This window comes from Tupaia chinensis, unplaced genomic scaffold (assembly GCF_000334495.1).
Source record: "Tupaia chinensis unplaced genomic scaffold, TupChi_1.0 Scaffold000528_1, whole genome shotgun sequence".
NCBI classification, from domain to species: domain Eukaryota; kingdom Metazoa; phylum Chordata; class Mammalia; order Scandentia; family Tupaiidae; genus Tupaia; species Tupaia belangeri.
Window position 1 is genome coordinate 4,736,046 of NW_006160041.1, and position 19,368 is coordinate 4,755,413.

The 19,368-nt window shown below is 35.3% G+C and overlaps 1 protein-coding gene across 16 annotated transcripts in view; it reads left to right on the forward strand.

Annotated features, from left to right (window-relative positions):
- Positions 1–19,368, forward strand: part of NRXN3 (neurexin 3) — a 1,829,483-nt gene that overhangs the window by 1,762,985 nt on the left and 47,130 nt on the right. For 8 of the 16 annotated variants that reach the window (XM_027775177.1, XM_006157103.3, XM_027775186.1 and 5 more), the window contains one exon: positions 4,071–4,158. In XM_027775177.1, coding sequence (XP_027630978.1) covers positions 4,071–4,158 — 88 coding nt within the window. The remainder of the gene's footprint in view (positions 1–4,070; positions 4,159–19,368) is intronic. The other 8 variants (XM_006157094.3, XM_027775181.1, XM_027775180.1 and 5 more) reach the window with 1 other exon arrangement.

Consider the following 19,368-nt stretch of genomic DNA (forward strand, 5'->3'; position numbering starts at 1 on the left):
TTCACTGTAGGGCGCGTGCGCTTGCCAGACAGACAGAGAGAGACATAGAGACAGAAAGCGAGAAATCACCCCCCAGGGGGGATGGTCACGCCGTAATCCCTTCTCCTCCATTCTCCTCTCGGGATCTTGGGCACGCACGCACGCACATGCGCCCAGCGTGAGTTTTAAGCCACTGGGTCCGGACCCGAACCGCGGTCGACTACGTGGGAGTCCAGCGACATAGCCATTACGCTAACTGCTGGTTCCCCACCCCAGGTCACTTTGGACCGTAAGTGGTGAAGTTGAGATTCATGGCTCTGTTCTGGGGTCAGGTCCACCTTCACACATTCCGCCTGATGCTTCCCACTCATCCTCTTCTCTGTCTCCGCACTGTTACAGGAACTACTAGGGAAATTGTTTCTGTTGCCTGGGAGGAACGTTGCATATGTACACATTCCTATAGAAAATTAGCAGAAAAAAAATCTCTGGGAAGTAGGCACCGGGGAAATTCAGAAGAAAAGAAAGGTAGAAGTTGGAAGAGCATGTGTGTGTGTGTGTGTGTGTGTGTGTGTGTGTGTGAGCGGATGGTGGGCCTGCATTAGTGTTAGGGACCCATTCTTGGGACAGAATTGGAGGTGAGGGGGAAGACACAGACACCCAAACCACAAAAAGAGAAATTTGATAGGGAAGAATAAAGGGAGCTAAAAGAAAGCAGTAAATATTCCCCAGAGCATACTGCCTTTCCTGACAACATTAAAATGTACACTACTGCTTTTGGCCCATACAAATTATTAATAGGATGTCTCCCTTAGAAATGAGTGAAAGATTCCTCTAATGTTACATTTGTGCATGTCTGGGTTTCTCTTGGAGTTATACATTGTTTTCATACATTTGCTCAATGGCCTTTTGAACATTATTGCCTGCCTGGCTTTCAGCTCTTGAGAGGAGCAAACTAGGTTTCATTAACTTACTGTTGTTCACCCAACACCAGCCCAAAGCCCTGCAAGTCCTTATAGTCAGGTCACTAATAATTAATTTCCAGCAGAATATTCTTTTCTTTGCTTTGCTTTTTCTTTCTTTTTTTTTTTCTTTTTCTTTTTTTTGTGAGAGTTTTTTGCTATAGGGCGTGTGCACTCACTAGAAAGACAAGAGAGAGAAAGAGAGACAGAAAGCGAGAAATCACCCCCCGGGGGAATGGCCACCCTGCAATCCCTTCTCCTCCATTCTCCTCTGGGGATCTTGGGCACGCTTGTACATGTGCCCGGTGTGAGTTTAAGCCACTGGGTCTGGGACTCGAACCAAGGTCGACTACATGGGAGCTCAGCAATATAGCCCTTACGCTAACTGCTGCTCCCCTCCACCTCTTTTTCATTACCATCCCCCTAAGAAATACTTTAGACATTTTTTTTTCCTAATTGCCCTTCTCTCATAAAATTTCAGTACCAAATATATACTGTATATTTACTTATGTAATGTGGTCTTTTAGAGGGTCTCAAACTATTAATAGTATTAGGTCATTGGAAAAATCACAACACATTTTTGCATATACGACATATTTTTCTATGCAAAAATGTGCTGTGACTTTTCCTACAACACAATATAATAGCTAAGACTTCCCCCCAACCTAAACCAATTTTTTAAAGAATTATTTTATTTAAGTTTATTTATTTATTTAGTTTTAGTTTTACTAGAAAGGGATAGAGAGAGAGAGGAAGAGAAAAAGAGAAATGAAGCCACCAGGACGGGTACTCAAACTGTGGTCGGCCATGTGGGAGTCCAGGGCCCTTAACCACCACACCACCTGCTGGCCCCTAGCCCAAACCAATTTTTGCCGTCTTTAGGGAGATAGTGCCCCTGCAGAGAATGCATGCTTTAGAACTATCGAGCTATGACCATGGCCTTTCCAAACCATCTTCATTTGTCCAGTTAATATTCTCTCCCACCCTCTTTCCTAAGTAACCAGAAGAGAATTTGTTTAAGACCTCAGCACAGCAGGAAATGCCAAAGGAATTGGTTTTCCATTTCTCTAATGCAGATAATGGGATCCTAGGACAAAACTACCAGCCTCTTGTCTCTGGGGCTAAAACACACAATGTAACAGTATTTAATTAAATAAAAATATACGTTGAAACTTGATTTTTTTTTTTTCCTTATAACCTTAAGGAGGAACACAGTTGGAAGCACCTCCCTTTCAGATGTAGATAGAGATCAATAATGTGGCTTAGGGCATTTCTGGGCCACTGTGGATTGAGTAAAACAAATAACCTAATGTGGTATTTCTACTGTTCTTTACTTTGTCTAGTAATCTTATACCTAGCATGTCTACCGAAAATAAGATGTTTTCTAGAAATGCTAAAGATCATTTTGGCTATAAAGGTGTATTTGTTTGCTAGGGCTGTTATGACAAAGTACTACTTATAGGTGGCTTAAACAACAGAAATTTATTCCTCACAATTTGGAGACTAGAACACTGAAATCAAGGTGCCAGCAGGTTGGTTTCTTCTAAGGACCATCTCTTTGGCATGTGGGTGGCCATTTTCTTCCTGTGTCTCAGGTGGGCATGCCTGGGGATACCTCATACTGAATAAAGGCCCATCCCAATAACTTCATTTTCACTCAAGTACCTTTTTAAAATCCTATCTCCAAAACCAGTCACATTCTTAAGTACCAGGAATTAGCACATTCTATATGAGTTTTAGAGGGACACAGTTTAGCCCATATCATGTAAAATGAGGTACAGGGAAGCCTATTTGGACCGCAAACTCTAAGATGTCATCTGTTACAATCCTTACTGTCTCTTACTAGCTACATGTCCTTCCATAACTCACTTAGTCTGAGTTCAATTCTCTTAAAACATGTAGCAGTCATACTTGTCCCAAAGGGTGGTCGTGAGAATTGTGTCTAATTAATTAATAATAATCATAACTGATAAGTATACAGACCTATCTAGCACAGAATCTGCTTGTAGTAATTGCTCAGTAGAAACCCAATTTTTTTTATCGCTTTTTCCTTTTGAATATGGATCCACACTTCAGTGCAATGGGACTAGTAAGACTAGCAGCAGGTCAGTTCAAAGTAACATCAAGGAAAGGAAAGAAGTGAGTACTTCTTGAACAACTGCAATATAATGAATATCCTTATGCACATAGGCGAGAAGTTCATTTTTGATAAACTCTGTAGATTCATTTATTCACTCATCTATTCAGCACTTTTTATTATGCATGCAAAATGTATTCAGTACTTTATATTGTACATGCAAAATGTATCCAGTACAGAGGCAGTTTTCTCAGCTACTATGTGGCCAATACCCACAGTTCCCTATATTGTTTACAACAGATTCCTTGGCATTGAGGAGTTTCTGCAGGACTATTACTACTAATAATTTTAAGAAGGTCTCGAGTTGAACTACTACTATAGCAGTCAAAATTTGTTCTGCTCTCTGCAGAAACAACCTTACCTGTGTCCAGAGGCTGTCGTGCAGTATTACTCTGCTGGCTCACATTACTAATTCAGCTAATTGCAGCAATTACATGAAGGAATTGCTGCTAGCAAGAGAAGCCATTATGCTGTTCCTGAGCAGACTGCATTCCACAGTGTTCATTAATTATGCCAGCCTATAGATTCACAACCACCAAATCACACACTTGAGACCACACACCATATGCATTAAAACCCTCTCAAAGCCACAGTGCATTCCTGTGTTGTCTGCATTCTACCACCCTTTGCAATGACCCTTCTTCCATCATTTTGATTCTCAAAACTGAAATTAGAGTCAGGATACAGCCAAGCTGCACAATGCGATTTGCAGAAGTAGGAAAGGGTCAAACCTTCTGGAAACACCTTGGGTCACTCAGCTTTACAGAAAATCCACAAAAAATGTTTAGAACCAGAGTCATTCACAGTTGCATAGTTAATACCATGCCTCTTAAGAGAGGCATCTGTGATATGCCCTCTTGAAGGAAAAGAAATAGTAATAATGATGAGAGGTGGGACACAGTAATAAATCTTTGACAACTTTATTCATGGTTCCCTCATCTCTGCCTTTTTTTTTCTCTTTCCCCACCGTATTGTTTCTTCTTTGACATGAACAGCCAACATCAGATGACCTTGTTTCATCTGCTGAATGTTCAAGTGATGATGAAGACTTCGTTGAATGTGAGCCGAGTACAGGTAGGTCAGGTCAGTCTTGTTTCGCTTGCTTTCTTTTTTCATTTGCAAAAAACAATACATACCTATGTGTAATTATACATGTGTTTTAAATATATAATATAGTGTGTTAATGTGTGTGAGTTTTCTATATCTATATATGTATAAGCATACATATATAAATATTAATATACAAACAAAAGCATCAAATCCCATGGATGAGGCAGTCAGACCCCAGAGAAATTTAAAGTCGGTCTTTTGACATTAAAGGAAAATCCACGGTATGTGACCCAAACTCAGACAATCAGATGCCCAGATTTACCACCCGAAGAGCAAATGTGAAACAGCCAGTGGGAGCTATGAAATTGGCAGGGGGTGGGAACATTGACGAGGCCTATATTGAAATGACCTCAAAAAAGCATGAACTCAACGTGGAACCACAAAGATTGGTAATTATCCCTTAAACTTCATGCACTGTCGTGTGCTTAAATGGCAAAACAAAACAAAACAAAGTAAAAACCAAAACGTTTTCCATGGGATTTCAACAGCAGTTAACATGGTATTATATTTATACTAATTTTGTTCGTTGTGTGTCTAGAGAACTCGTGTAGCAATATAGTGTAGTAAACACAAAATTAGTACTGAACCATGCCATGTCAATGGCTGTGATGCTTCAAAATGTATCTACTGTGCTGAAGTGGGAAGGACTTTGGCAATTAGAAGCTTTAATGTGTTCCCCATCTGAACCCAGATACATTTTGATGTTTTATGGTCTTTTCTTTATAGTGAGATGTGTACGGTATAATGTCCAACAGACAACTGTAGTCCTTAATTATTTCTATCAACTTTCCCAAGTCGTTTGTTTGAGACTTACTATAAGTTAAACATTTATATGTATATAATAGAGAACAGATATCATCGAATTTCTGTGTATGTTTAATAGAACTAAAAGCTAGAGTTGGGTTAGGATCTTATTTCTATTAAGACTAAAAGATTTAAATACAATTTTCTAGTTGATTCTCTGGGTTGCTTTAATTTTTTTCCCCTTTTCTTTAAGAAAAGGCAAGTCATTAAACATGTTTTTGCTTATTCCTAGAGAAATTTAAGCTTTATAAAAAGTAATATAAAAATAAAATCCTTCCATTTCTTACCCACAAATGATTTATGGAATTTCAAATTTTAGTTTCTTGCAAATGGCTTTGGATCCAGGAAGTTCTGTGTTCTTTAGCATTACATAGGTACATATCAATAATAACCCTGGGACTGTCCATTCTGAAGTGTACTTGCTTCCTTTGGGAACTCAGTGGTGTGGAAAGAAATGTGACCTAGTTAGTCATATTTTTTAAATTACGGGGTGATAATCTTTATGTGCTAGATAAAGTTTTAACTCCAAAGGACAGATACTAGTCTAATATCAGAATTAGGACACCAAGTTTTCATTCATTAATTAATTCATCCACCCATCCACTCATTCATTCAGTAAATATCTGAGCACTCAAGCCGAATACAATATATCTCAAGATTTAAATCCTTCCTATTTTTTTTCTACTCATAAATGAGCTTTCATAAAACAGAATAAAGAGCTTTGCTATTTAAATTGCCTCCTCAATAGAATTCAGTTCAACAAATATTTTTAAGGGTCAAATGGATATGTTAAGCATGTACTAGATGTTGGAGATTCAGATATGAATATAATGTAATTCCCAAGAAATATGTTAACTGATGTTGTAGCCAATGGTTTAAGATACTGAGACTTTAATTAGGATTCCCTGTTTATCCTTTCTCTTGATTTCTTCCTTTCTTAACAGTAATATTTGTATATGTTGTAGTATTTATCAGATCTTCAAATTTAAAGTCGTAAAAATTGACGCTTGGCCATTCTGAAAGATTACCAGCATGTTCTCCCAAGTAGTCTCCCTCCCCTGCAACCCTACACATAGAAAGTCATCGCCATAGCAACGTCCATAATAAGCCAGAGGTTTTTCCAGATCTCAGATTCACAAGTTACACAGCTCTCCAGGTTGTCAATATATATTGCCATTTGCTATTGAATTTGAACAGGCCCAAACCTGAATGACCTCAAACTAAGCCCATTTGCTTTTTGAGTGGCTGCAGAAGTGTTTTATCTAATACAAAAGCAGAGAAGAGAAATCCAGTGCCAGCCATTGAATAATATGGAGCAGCTAGGGAGATTCAAGCAGTTCTTAAAACAATCTTGTGTTGTACAAGAGAGTGTAAGAAGGGATATAAAAATAAAGTGGGTGACAGAGCCCCAACCAAGGAAGAGCTAACATGAGCAATAATGGAACTAATATTGATCCCTCTTCCTGGGATTATTCAACTAATCACACTTTCGAAGAATGAACATTTCTTTTTTCTAAACTGACTTACTCCAGAAAGTATTCCTTGTGAATGATTTGGATACACAGGGAAATATGTATGTCAGAGGTACTTTTAATCCATAGAAGAGAGAGATCTTTCAATTGATGCAGAGAAAAGGCTTGCCCTACACATTCGATTAACCCTGATGGAGGTTACCTGTGTAGTGCTATCAAGCCCTCTTTTAATATATCACATGGAAAATATCTCCAGTAGCCTTCACATTTTTCAAAACTAATGCAGATTAAAATCAGAAATACTTAAACAATTTCTGGGGCCAGGTTTTCACTGACCAAAGAGAAGGCTTCCATGCCCTACGTAGTGATTGATAATGGTTACGTTTACATAATTTTGACATAAACAATATTTTCTGAGATTTTGTGTGAAGATTGAGATTAAAATTCTGGTTTTGGACATGCTAATTCATGCCACTATTTTTAAAATCTTACTCATATGCAGGCCTGACACTTGATGGAAATACATTAAATTTGGCCCTATTTTACCTAATCTAATACTTAACTATCACCTACTTTTATTTGGGACTTGGTTGATAGTAGTCTAGAAAACTTTCAAATCCAATGGATATTACATTTTCACTACATAGTTTCTCTAGAAAAGTTGTAAAAATTAAAATGAAAAAAGAAAGAAAAAGAAAAAAGATTGTAAATTATGTGAGAAGGCACAGAATAAAATCTCAGTTAGAATTTAGTGGCCAAATTAGTTTTACTAGAAATACCTAATAATGTTAAAAATTGGAGAACATTTTTTATATCTCTAACTTCATTCCCTTAAACAACAAAAATAAAGTCTGTTCAATTATTTCAAATCTATTATTTCATATAAATAAATATTATACTGACAAAAGCCTATGTTTCTTGAACAAAAAGAATTATTTTCCTATTTCCTTCTTTTCCTGGGAACTAGATCCTTCTATGACTCACAAGTAAAATCTGTACACAATAAAATCATAATGAACCCATCTGCATGAATAGAAAATATTCAGAAGAAAATGACTATTTCACTTTCTAAAGGTGGGCCAGTATTTTAACTCCTAATTTATAAATATTTGATTTAGTTCCCCACAAAAGAAATGTCCAATGTAATATTTCCAATCTAATTTTTGCATCTAGACCACTTCCTTCCCAACTACATTGATGTTAAATTATACAGTAAAGTCCCATTTCATTACCTCCTGAGATCCAACAAAAACAATATAAGCTGGAGAGTGCTGAAATAACCACTAGGAAATGGGATTTTCTCATAAGATTATGGAAGCCAAATAAAAATTTGCATCTTTAGTAAATTTACATTTGTGACTATGGGACCGAACTTTGAAATATAGAGAAATTGATAGATTTTCTTTCCATTTCTTCTCTCTGACCCCTTTACTACTTCCTCTAGCATTTCTTTCTTTGAAAATAAAAATAACATCCAAACACACTTATTCTTAGGCATGCCCTGTTTAACAACCATAAGGATTTTATCTTGGTGCTATCTACCTAGGAGTACCTGTTTGTTTTTTCCTTTCGTTTTTGTTGAATCTCTTTGATCAAATCTCGACAGACAGCAAGCACTTCCCCCAGAAGGCAGAGAGCAGAAAGAAGTTAAGATGAAACACATCCATCCATTAATAGCGATGTACTTAGCAACTTTCATAGTGATTGGATTGAGGGAGATTTTTAAACTAATGACAGTAATAGAAGATCACAAAATAATTAGTATTCCTGGAGGGTTTCTCAGATGTATTTTTAGCTCCTCAAATATATATCCCTCACATACCATTTGGTGTTGTTTCTACTTTTTGCCTCTCTTTTAGAGTCACTCTAATACCCAACCCAGGTTGCATGGAGCAGCTAGGGAGATTCAAGCAGTTCTTAAAACAATCTTGTGTTGTACAAGAGAGTGTAAGAAGGGATATAAAAATAAAGTGGGTGACAGAGCCCCAACCAAGGAAGAGCTAACATGAGCAATAATGGAACTAATATTGATCCCTCTTCCTGGGATTATTCAACTAATCACACTTTCGAAGAATGAACATTTCTTTTTTCTAAACTGACTTACTCCAGAAAGTATTCCTTGTGAATGATTTGGATACACAGGGAAATATGTATGTCAGAGGTACTTTTAATCCATAGAAGAGAGAGATCTTTCAATTGATGCAGAGAAAAGGCTTGCCCTACACATTCGATTAACCCTGATGGAGGTTACCTGTGTAGTGCTATCAAGCCCTCTTTTAATATATCACATGGAAAATATCTCCAGTAGCCTTCACATTTTTCAAAACTAATGCAGATTAAAATCAGAAATACTTAAACAATTTCTGGGGCCAGGTTTTCACTGACCAAAGAGAAGGCTTCCATGCCCTACGTAGTGATTGATAATGGTTACGTTTACATAATTTTGACATAAACAGTCAATTCTGAGATTTTGTGTGAAGATTGAGATTAAAATTCTGGTTTTGGACATGCTAATTCATGCCACTATTTTTAAAATCTTACTCATATGCAGGCCTGACACTTGATGGAAATACATTAAATTTGGCCCTATTTTACCTAATCTAATACTTAACTATCACCTACTTTTATTTGGGACTTGGTTGATAGTAGTCTAGAAAACTTTCAAATCCAATGGATATTACATTTTCACTACATAGTTTCTCTAGAAAAGTTGTAAAAATTAAAATGAAAAAAGAAAGAAAAAGAAAAAAGATTGTAAATTATGTGAGAAGGCACAGAATAAAATCTCAGTTAGAATTTAGTGGCCAAATTAGTTTTACTAGAAATACCTAATAATGTTAAAAATTGGAGAACATTTTTTATATCTCTAACTTCATTCCCTTAAACAACAAAAATAAAGTCTGTTCAATTATTTCAAATCTATTATTTCATATAAATAAATATTATACTGACAAAAACCTATGTTTCTTGAACAAAAAGAATTCTTTTCCTATTTCCTTCTTTTCCTGGGAACTAGATCCTTCTATGACTCACAAGTAAAATCTGTACACAATAAAATCATAATGAACCCATCTGCATGAATAGAAAATATTCAGAAGAAAATGACTATTTCACTTTCTAAAGGTGGGCCAGTATTTTAACTCCTAATTTATAAATATTTGATTTAGTTCCCCACAAAAGAAATGTCCAATGTAATATTTCCAATCTAATTTTTGCATCTAGACCACTTCCTTCCCAACTACATTGATGTTAAATTATACAGTAAAGTCCCATTTCATTACCTCCTGAGATCCAACAAAAACAATATAAGCTGGAGAGTGCTGAAATAACCACTAGGAAATGGGATTTTCTCATAAGATTATGGAAGCCAAATAAAAATTTGCATCTTTAGTAAATTTACATTTGTGACTATGGGACCGAACTTTGAAATATAGAGAAATTGATAGATTTTCTTTCCATTTCTTCTCTCTGACCCCTTTACTACTTCCTCTAGCATTTCTTTCTTTGAAAATAAAAATAACATCCAAACACACTTATTCTTAGGCATGCCCTGTTTAACAACCATAAGGATTTTATCTTGGTGCTATCTACCTAGGAGTACCTGTTTGTTTTTTCCTTTCGTTTTTGTTGAATCTCTTTGATCAAATCTCGACAGACAGCAAGCACTTCCCCCAGAAGGCAGAGAGCAGAAAGAAGTTAAGATGAAACACATCCATCCATTAATAGCGATGTACTTAGCAACTTTCATAGTGATTGGATTGAGGGAGATTTTTAAACTAATGACAGTAATAGAAGATCACAAAATAATTAGTATTCCTGGAGGGTTTCTCAGATGTATTTTTAGCTCCTCAAATATATATCCCTCACATACCATTTGGTGTTGTTTCTACTTTTTGCCTCTCTTTTAGAGTCACTCTAATACCCAACCCAGGTTGCCCAAAATTTCTACCCAAGTATAACACCAAGAGCACACCAGTTCTGGTGTTTTCCAGGAAAACCTGAGTTCTTAACTTTTATCATTTTGTGATACCTTAGTGGAGTATTTAAAATATTAAAATCTATCACTGAGTTAAAACCTTAACAAGTCATTATAATTTTTATTTGCAGGAACATGGTAGAAATTGGAGCTGAAATGTTAAGACAATAATAATTCTCTAATTAAGGATAAAGAGAAAATAGAATCTTATTTATCAAAATCTATAGAGGACCCCCACCCCCCAAAAAAGTAAATGTACTGATAACTTACCTAAAATATGATGTTTGGCATCTTACTTGTTTATTAAAACTATATTTTGCCAATCATGTTTCCAGCAAGTTTGAAGAATTAATAGCCTGTTTGTTTTTATTATTAAAACATATTTTATCTGATTATTTGTTTAACTTTAAGAAGATTTTTCTATATAGAAACTCATAATTAGTAAGTAGAATCGTTAGTCAAATTACTATCCAGTATATTGAATAGTAAATTTCCTAAGAAAATGTCATGGGAGTGTTTGCGCATCACAGTATCCAGAATTCCACTTTGAAATGTTCAGGTCCACTTAAAAGCATTTTGAATAAAGAGATAGAGAAAGTAATTGGAGACAAACATTTTAGCTTTAGAAAGAGAAATAGAAATAGATTTAAAGTGATTTAAGTTAACTAATATTGATTGTGCACATTAATTATTTTTACATTTGACTTACAATACATGAACAATGTACACAAAAAGTGCATATGTGCATTCACATTTTTAGATCTATACTAAATTCTATCAAATTTTTAAATTGCCTTCATTGATCCACAAATTAATAGAATATGTTTATGGGATGACAATAGTCCCAATTTAATAGCATACTTTTTGTCTTCATTCATTACCCATTGAGTAAGTCATATCCCTTTTTTTTTTTTTTTTGAGGAGTTTGATTGGATTGAGGGAGATTTTTAAACTAATGACAGTAATAGAAGATCACAAAATAATTAGTATTCCTGGAGGGTTTCTCAGATGTATTTTTAGCTCCTCAAATATATATCCCTCACATACCATTTGGTGTTGTTTCTACTTTTTGCCTCTCTTTTAGAGTCACTCTAATACCCAACCCAGGTTGCCCAAAATTTCTACCCAAGTATAACACCAAGAGCACACCAGTTCTGGTGTTTTCCAGGAAAACCTGAGTTCTTAACTTTTATCATTTTGTGATACCTTAGTGGAGTATTTAAAATATTAAAATCTATCACTGAGTTAAAACCTTAACAAGTCATTATAATTTTTATTTGCAGGAACATGGTAGAAATTGGAGCTGAAATGTTAAGACAATAATAATTCTCTAATTAAGGATAAAGAGAAAATAGAATCTTATTTATCAAAATCTATAGAGGACCCCCACCCCCCAAAAAAGTAAATGTACTGATAACTTACCTAAAATATGATGTTTGGCATCTTACTTGTTTATTAAAACTATATTTTGCCAATCATGTTTCCAGCAAGTTTGAAGAATTAATAGCCTGTTTGTTTTTATTATTAAAACATATTTTATCTGATTATTTGTTTAACTTTAAGAAGATTTTTCTATATAGAAACTCATAATTAGTAAGTAGAATCGTTAGTCAAATTACTATCCAGTATATTGAATAGTAAATTTCCTAAGAAAATGTCATGGGAGTGTTTGCGCATCACAGTATCCAGAATTCCACTTTGAAATGTTCAGGTCCACTTAAAAGCATTTTGAATAAAGAGATAGAGAAAGTAATTGGAGACAAACATTTTAGCTTTAGAAAGAGAAATAGAAATAGATTTAAAGTGATTTAAGTTAACTAATATTGATTGTGCACATTAATTATTTTTACATTTGACTTACAATACATGAACAATGTACACAAAAAGTGCATATGTGCATTCACATTTTTAGATCTATACTAAATTCTATCAAATTTTTAAATTGCCTTCATTGATCCACAAATTAATAGAATATGTTTATGGGATGACAATAGTCCCAATTTAATAGCATACTTTTTGTCTTCATTCATTACCCATTGAGTAAGTCATATCACTTTTTTTTTTTTTTTGGAGAGGTTTTTGCTATAGGGCACGTGCACTCACCAGAAAGACAGAGACAGAGAGATGGAAAGAGAGAAATCACCTCCTGGGGGGATGGCCACACCGCAATCCCTTCTCCTCCATTCTCCTCTCAGGATCTTGGGCACGCATGCACATGTGCCCGGTGTGAGTTTAAGCCACTGGATCTGAGACTCGAACTGCTGTTGACTACATGGGAGTCCAGCGACATAGCCATTACACTAACTGCTGGTCTCATCACCTTTTGTTTTTAAAGAGAGATTTCTGCTATAAGGCACATGTGCTCTCCCGAGAGAAAGAGACAGAGACAGAAAGCAAGAAATCATCCCCAGTGGGGATAGCCATGCCGCAATCCCTTCCCTTCTTGTCTCCTCTCGGGATTTGGGGCACACATGCACACTTGCCCTGTGTGAGTTTTTAAGCCACCAGGTCCAGGACTCAAACTGCAGTCAACTACATGGCATTCCAGTGACATAACCATTATGCCATCTGCAGGTCTCAGTTTTATCACTTTTTTATAACATGACTCCACATAAACGTAAGATAGTTTTATTTGTTTGTTTGTTTTTTTAATTTTTAATTTTTTAAATTTCATTTTCTTTTATACATTCAATCACATTATTTAGCTTATGAAGTGAATATTCCAACATGTGAATATTTCTCCCTAGTCAGTTGATAAACTATAAAATTATGTTCAACAGATCCTAAGATAGTTTTTTAAGTCATTGGAATAACTATGTGCCTATAAATCCCTAATAGTGAAATTATTTGATAGCTAAAGTAATAATAGAAATATAAGTATAGGAAAGATCTACTAATTGGCATTTCATTGTAGCTCAGAGATAGTGTATATAAAGTATTTGATGCATGGATTCACTATTATGATTTTCATAACAAATATAAGAGGGTAAATTATAAAATTCAATTTAAAAATTATAAAAATTAAAAAAAAAATTCTATTCAACTCCATCACCCAAGATTTTTTTTGTTATGTTGGGGTGAAGAAAAGAAAAATCAATACGATCAATGTGTAAGTACATGCTTCCATTTAAAGTTTAAGTAATCACTTATTTATACAACATTTTTGAGTGGCTTACTATATGCAGGCACTGGAATAGGTGCCAGGAAAACAAAACTTAGGAAAACCGGATCTTCCAGGAGTCCATAATCTATTAGGAAAGGCAGATATAAAAGTAAGGGGCATAGCAGGAAAGAGAGGGACAGAGGAAAGAAACAGAGTAATTAATAGAAATGCCTAGGATGTTATCAGCACGTTAAGACAAGTTCTGTCTCAGTCAATAGCACATCCCATCCAAGAACAGGCAGGAAAAAAGTCACAGAAGGTGATGCCAACCTGTGACATCATCAATTCATCCTAAAGGGCATTCTTCTGTATATCATCTTGGAGACAAAGAATTCCTACCTTTTTATGATTGAAAAATTAGTACAGTTCAGTAATACACTGTTCTTTGAACTTGAAATATACACTATGGTCTATGGCTAGGGCTTTTTTAAGTGACGGGTAAGTATGACCATGTTGAAATGAGAATATAAAACCAAACTCAAGAGAACTTCCTGATTTCAAATGCCAGTGCAAGTAACAGAAAAAGAGTGAGCTTAATGAATTCATTAAGCAAGTCCCCCACAAATAGATAAATAAAGAGGGATTGGGTTTTATGAAGAGAAATTGAATGGGTTTCTTTTTCCTCTTCCTACTCTGTAATTTTTTCCACAAGCCCCAAGTGTATGTACTGTGTGTATATATATATGTCTGTGTATACAAAATATATGGTGCTTGTCACTCCATATATATGTAGACACAGTATAAGTGCTATTAGACTAATGTAAGCAGAGATTAACAAGAGCCCCTGCCATCAATCATGTGTTTACACAGAAATTCACACCGTCATTCTTAACCAGCATCAGCCAACATAGGCATGCATGATATTGTTTTAACTTGGCAAACAAAGCATGTAAATTTTTCTTTAGATTTTGTTTTCTTCCCTTTATCATACTTAAAATGGTGATTCCATGATTCAGTTATCCTTGGGAGGGTTGGAAAGAAAAAAATTATACAGATATATCTATCCGTATATGCACATTTCTGTGTATATATATAAATAGATATATACTTTGTATATATTGAAGAACATTTTCTGTCATTTCACCTCATCTTGTGCCGCATGAATTTTTGGTGGTTCAATTTACTTTATTTTGTTTTGATTCACATTTAGTATTTTGGTCATTACGGCTATTTTTAACCCATTGCTATACTTTATGAGTGATTACAACCTTTTTTTTAAACACCGAGCAATATATAGATATACAAATCAAACAAGGCAACAAAATCTTTTCTTGCCATCCTAGTCTTAAATTCTTCCCCTTTCAGCATATCCCTCCAGTATTTATCTCAAAACAAAACAAACCCCAAGATATCCAAGAAAGTTGTGTACAAAAGAATGAAATACTGTGTTTCTTATTTTCCTCTTCCTCCTATGCATAGTTTTCCTTTTAGTTTCCTTTCCTTTCCTTTTTTATTTCCCTCATATCTGCACAGGCAACTTGCCTTTTCTCTTCCGTTTATGATAATACAATTAATTTAAAAGATGACAAATGAGCCAGAAAGAAAGATAATAAGATGAAAATATGCAGAAACAACAGAGAAACATATCCCTCTCTATGAATTTCAGATGGCATAAAAAGAATTTTATTGCAGATATAGAATATTTGTTGTATCTTTTATTTTGGACAAGCCCAGGATCATCGTGTGGCATGCAGTGACTATTTTGTACCTAATCAACTAACATGGCCTCCATTACCAATGCATGGGCTGTAATGATGCCATCTTGTGTTTCATCTGAGTGACACAGCCAGGCTAACGCAGCAAGTCCAGTGTATGAGTTGTGGGGATAACTTTCTTTTGTAATTATAATATCATGAGTTCTCTTTATTATTATTTCTGTTGGGTCATAGTAGCCCCAGAGCTGCTTTTGTAGCATCTCTGTGTAGTTCCGTTCCTGTATTTTCTTTTCTTGGCATAGCAGTCAAGCATGCGTCTCGTCTAGCACATCTGTCTTTGCCATCTTGTCTTGGAGTCCACTGTCGTGATGTCGTTCTGTGATTCTGTTCTCTGTTGTTAACACGTGGTTTGAAATCCTCTGCATTTATTTTTCACTCTCCTATTGTCTCTACTTTTAACCTTACCCTTAGGGAACTTCACAAAGAAGCAAAATAAATTTTCAGTCAAATTATAAGGCTGATAACTGTGGTTTGCATCTGGAAGTCATAAGTTATACTTTTTACCTAAGGAGTTAAAACTTACAGTGGGAAACTACTAATAATAACCCAAACAGAAACCTGATCAACATCATAAGAACCCTTGTTGATTTCTTTGGCATGATTAAATGGGCTTACTGTTAAAGGGATTTCATATAAAATATTATTTCCAAAGACTTTTCCTATAGATTATCAATATTCTAGGTAGAACGCTTTCTTCTGGAACAGATCAACGGAATTTTTTTTCAGATGATTCTTGTGAGGGAACATAAATTTCTGCTTTATAAAGCAATGCCTGCTCCTGAATTGGTGAGGAATTTCTGGAAATTTTCATGTGTTTTATTACATATTTCACTTATGTTTATGTATTTTAACATAAAATATAAATATGTTCAGTAAGGCATCTGAGGAGGGAAAAAAAGTTTTTTAACTCACTGGTTCCACCTCATGCATATTTCGAGGTAAGATTATCTTTTGATCTTTCTGAGTCAAATGATATATATTTCATTTTATGTTATTTTTTAATTCATGGAAGCATTTGAGAGCCAACACATCAACTTGGACCTAAATTCTTTTTTTCCCTGTTCCAGTGAACATAGCATACAGTTCTGGTTCTAAGACTAGAGTCTGATTTTCTTGAGACAGAAATATAAGAAAGTGCCCAGGTAATTATCCAGGTGCTAGAATATAATTGAATTATCCAGACTATTTGATGCAGTACTTGGAAGGATTTGGTTAATTTGAGCCAAATAGTATAAAAATGATATTTGGGAGGGCAGCAGGTGGCATAGAGGTTAAGGCACTGCATTCCCACATGGTCAACCGCCGTCTAAGTCCTGGCCCGGGGGTCTTGAAACTCACACCGGGAGCATATGTGTGCATGCCCAGAATCCCAAGAGGAGAATGGAGAAATGATTGTGGCCTGGCCAACCCCCCCCCTTGGGGGATGATTTCTCACTTTCTGTCTCTCTGTCTCTTTCTGGCAGGTGAATGAAACCTACAGCAAAACTTGCTCAAAACATAAAAAATAATACTTTGTAACAATTTTACCTCCTTACTCATAAAGATTGAGCAAACCTGGGCAGTAGGTAATAGATTAATATATTTAAGACTGTCTAAAATAAGAAGTCCATATTTTTAATCTAGAAAAGAGAAAGTATAGCATAGTACATGGTTTTCTGATGAGATGCTTTGGTTTTCTTAAAGGTAAGAAAGAAAAGGCAAAGCAAGGGAAAATGAATGGGCTCTGTGGATTAAGAACTGTCTGATGAAATAAAGAAGGGAGAGAGAGAAAGAGGGATAGAGAGGGAAGAAAAGGTAAAAGGAAGGAAGGAGGAAAGAAAGAGGTACTGTTATGAGCCAGGTATAGCTACTTACTGATAAATGCTTAAAAATCTGTGCGAGCACACACACAGCCTGGATTTATAGTGCTTGCCAATTTCTGTAGTGTAAAGTATTCCTGCTATATGGGTCTCATGCTACCCGTATGGCGGCACTTAACTCAGAATTGGGAAGTGATGCTCACCAAGATTATATGGGTTTTCATCATACAGACATTATAGACAAAAATAACCACAAGGGCATAGATAATAGTAAAACAATTAGACTGGAGAATAGAGTTTCTTATTGCTCCAAAGAGGACTTTGTTTTAAAGGTACAGATAAAATTGAATTCAAACATATATGGTGAGGGCCTAAGATGGCATGATGGTTAAACCACTGGATTCCCACATAGACAACTGTGGTTTTGAGTCCTGGATCTGGCGGCTTGAAAATCACACTGGGTGCATGTGTGTATATGCCCAAAATCATAAGAGGAGAATGGAGGAGAAGGGGTTGCTGCATGGCCAACCCCTCTGTGGACTGATTTCTCATTTTCCTCTCTGTCTTTCTCTGTTTTTCTCTGGCAAGCACGCACACCCTATGGTAAAAAACTTAGAAAAAGTAAATAGTGAATAGATGGCAAAATGAAGAGAGTGAAACAGAAATAGAACTCCTGACATTCTCCTTGCAAGTGCCCCAAAAGTCATGCCTGTGTCTCATGAGAACGTCTGCTTTGAATAAGTGTGGTTACTCAGAATGGAGTTGCCAAGGCCCTTACCAGTTCCCTTAATTATATTTCCAAATTGTATTTCTTTAGCTTTGGAAAAACTATAATAGATGCATTTCTTAATATATAATTATAATCTACAGCATGATTCCATTACTCCATTGTTACGTTTTTGTAACTTTTAAAATATAATGAACTTTATTTAGTTACAGTAGTTGATGCATGTTAATTAACTGACTGCATAGTGAAATATGTCAATGAGCTTTGCTTCCACATTTTCTCATAAACTAGTATATTAACATTTAAAACAGCATGATAACCATTGTATTACACAAAATGACTGCCACTTTTTAAAAGATCATTTTACTGTTAGATTCTTAATCATTGCTTTGTGAATGAGTTTGGAAGATCTGGAAATTAAAAAGGAAAGTATTGGGGCTTATTAACTTTCCTATTGGGTCATGATGTGTTTTTCTATGCAAAAAGGCACCATGGCTTTTTAACAACCCAATAATCTGACAAGACAGATTGTGTGATTGGGTTTTTGATAGTGCTATATTTTACTCCATTTTGATATGAGGTTCAGTTGCCCCTTGGGTCAACTTTCAATGACTTTGTACATAATAGTGAGAGTAAAGCCCTTTGAAATGATTTCTAGGCTTTTACCTATAAGTTTACCATGGCTATATCATTGTTCCTTCACTCAAAGGATATTCTTCAAGCACTTACCACAGCCAGGTATAGTCTTAAGTCCTTTATGTACTTTCTTAATTCAGAGCAATGCTGCAAGGCTCTACTATTATCATCTCCATTTTAAAGATAAATAAACTGATGTACAGCGGAGATAAACAATGTCAAAGTCATACAGCCAAAAAGTAAGAGCAATGGATTTTGAGCCCAATCCAGTTGACACCAGAACCTACACACTGGTAGCAATGCTATTCTGTCTCTTATATAGTGCTTACTTTCCAATACCACACACATATAAAATAACTACGTGCCTCCTTGATAACAATGAAAGGAAGTTTGTGTATTGGGTATATTAAGTGGTCAGGGACTATTTGTTAAATGAGTTCATTTTTGCATGTTCATAGTCAGTGAGAATCTCGACTGATAAGGGTGATAAAATTGTTCAGTATGATTTATTCAAAGAGCTATGGATAAAATGAGTTACCCCAGTTTCCTAGAAAGTGGAATGGTTCCAGTACAAGACAAAAATACCAATACTTATTTGAGATTAGTTTTCCTTTATGGGAACTACATAATAATTTGTGCACTGTGGCTTTCTAGCTCATTTATTGTTATCCTAAGACATACCTCAGACAATAGTCAGTGTTAACCTATTCTGGGATCCTAAGAAGAGAGGATGTTACTAAGAGATTTGGTAAAATGCTGCATTTTATTTATTTCGGAATGAGTATGTTTCTTGGAACACAGTGTTTTAGATGTTACAGCTAACATAAAAAAAAAAAAGAATATAATAAGTGAAAAAAAACTGAAAAAAAATATTTCTTTGTTAGGTTGTTT